This window comes from Nymphaea colorata, chromosome 3 (assembly GCF_008831285.2).
Source record: "Nymphaea colorata isolate Beijing-Zhang1983 chromosome 3, ASM883128v2, whole genome shotgun sequence".
Lineage (NCBI taxonomy): Eukaryota > Viridiplantae > Streptophyta > Magnoliopsida > Nymphaeales > Nymphaeaceae > Nymphaea > Nymphaea colorata.
Window position 1 is genome coordinate 14,444,354 of NC_045140.1, and position 1,784 is coordinate 14,446,137.

General features: G+C 42.3%; 1 protein-coding gene across 1 annotated transcript; it reads left to right on the top strand.

Moving 5' to 3' along the window:
• On the top strand, window positions 1-1,486 carry LOC116250898 (reticulon-like protein B11). Its single transcript, XM_031624881.2, has 5 exons — window positions 1-184; window positions 384-564; window positions 648-789; window positions 911-980; window positions 1,102-1,486. The coding sequence occupies exons 1-5, from the start codon at window positions 91-93 to the stop codon at window positions 1,269-1,271; spliced, it is 657 nt and encodes a 218-aa protein (XP_031480741.1). The 5' UTR covers window positions 1-90; the 3' UTR covers window positions 1,272-1,486.
• The last annotated feature ends 298 nt before the right edge of the window (window positions 1,487-1,784 follow it).

Genomic DNA, 1,784 nt, shown 5'->3' on the forward strand with positions numbered 1-1,784 from the left:
CTGAGGAAAACCTACCCTCTTCCCGTGCCACCCCTTTCCCGAACGCGGGGAGAGGCGTTCGGAAGTCGGTCGTCTCTTCGCGCGCTGGCGATGGCGGACGACCAGTCGTCTTCCTCCTCCGGGAACCCTACACTTGACCCCAACTCTAGGAAGTCCGTACACCAGTGTCTTGGTGGTGGATCAGGTTCCCTCCGTCTTCAGACGAGAACATTCTTATTTTGCATTCCTTGTGGTCTAGGGTCGGTCTGTCTTTTTATCGATTCGTTTGTTTTTATCATGCTTTGTTTCCCTTGCGGATTTTTTTGAGATCGAGCTAGTGAGTCTTTCCATGTTTTTGGGGTTAATCGGATGCTGACAAGGGTCGGGGTTTTCCTCCCGCGTAGTTGCTGATATCCTGCTATGGAGGAGTCGGAACGTCTGCATTATGATTCTTGTGGCTTCTTCCACCGTCTGGTTGCTCTTCGATAGGATGGGATACAGCTTCGTGTCGTTCATCTCGAACGTCCTCCTTCTCCTCGTTTCGATCCTCTTTTTCTGGGCGAAATCCGCGTCTCTTCTCAACAGGTGAATGTTTGGTTCTTGTTTTCATTGGTCTTAGTTTGCTCATTTTTTTCTTTCCTGAAACGGGAAATTTCGTGTCTGCTCAGGCCGCTTCCACCTCTTCCAAATCTCGAACTATCGGAAGATTGCGCGGTGAAGGCTTCTGATTTGGCAAGGTTCTATATTAACTCCGTGCTGGCGGTAGCGCGTGATATTACGACTAAGAAAGATGTGAAGCTTCTTCTTAAGGTAATCGCTGTTCTGAGCTTTGCACCACTCTGATTTCGATAAATTCAGATTCTTCTTTGTCGGTTTCTTCAATTGTTCCCTCGGTCTTCTTTGACCCTTGACGTGTGGAATTCGTTACTAGGTTGTTATTGGTTTGTGGCTTCTTTCTTACGTAGGAAGTTTGTTTAGCTTCCTGACATTTGTCTATATAGGTAAATCTTCTAATTTGCTTATGATTTCTATTATTTTTTCAATGTTCTCAACATTGATCTGCCTGTTACATTAGAAAGATAAAATAATAATTGTTTATTTTTTGCATGAAATTCTTTTCAGGAATTATTATATCTCTTTCGGCTCCAGTACCGTACGAAAAATATCAGGATCTAATTGATGAAAGATTGAGTGCGACCCACAGTGTTGTTCTAAAACGATACAGAGACGTCCAGGGAATGGTTCTTAGCAGAATTCCATTATCATCGATGAAGGAGAAGAAGACCCAGTAGAGATCAGGGTGGATACTTAGTTCTTGGCTTTGGGCCTTCGGCTTCCAAATGGCTATTTTGAAGAAAGGAGGTGCTTTCTGGTTGTAGAATCGTAGTTGCTAATGAATTTGTATCTCTTTCCGCTTACGCTTGCAATTGGTGTTTCTGCTTCTCCACTAAGCTGTCCAATAGTGTTCTCGAGACAAGGTAGTTAATCAAGCTGCAAATTTCTATTATCACTAGTGCACCTGCCTTTGAGTGAGATCCAATGTTATTGCTTAGCTTGAACATGTGTAGTACATTATCTATCATGAGCTTCTCTTCATCTGTCTGCATAACAGCTAGTCAAAATCATAGATTCTTTCTGATTGTTTTCTAAAAGCTTGAAAAAGGATAATGTGGTCTTGTACTTTTCCCAACATATTCAAAAAAGAATATTTCCACACCCTTGCATTTTTGGAGTGACTACGCAGTCCTTTGGAGCTGATGTCAAGAAAAATTTAATACTTTCAAAATTTGCTTCTTCTAAAAAAA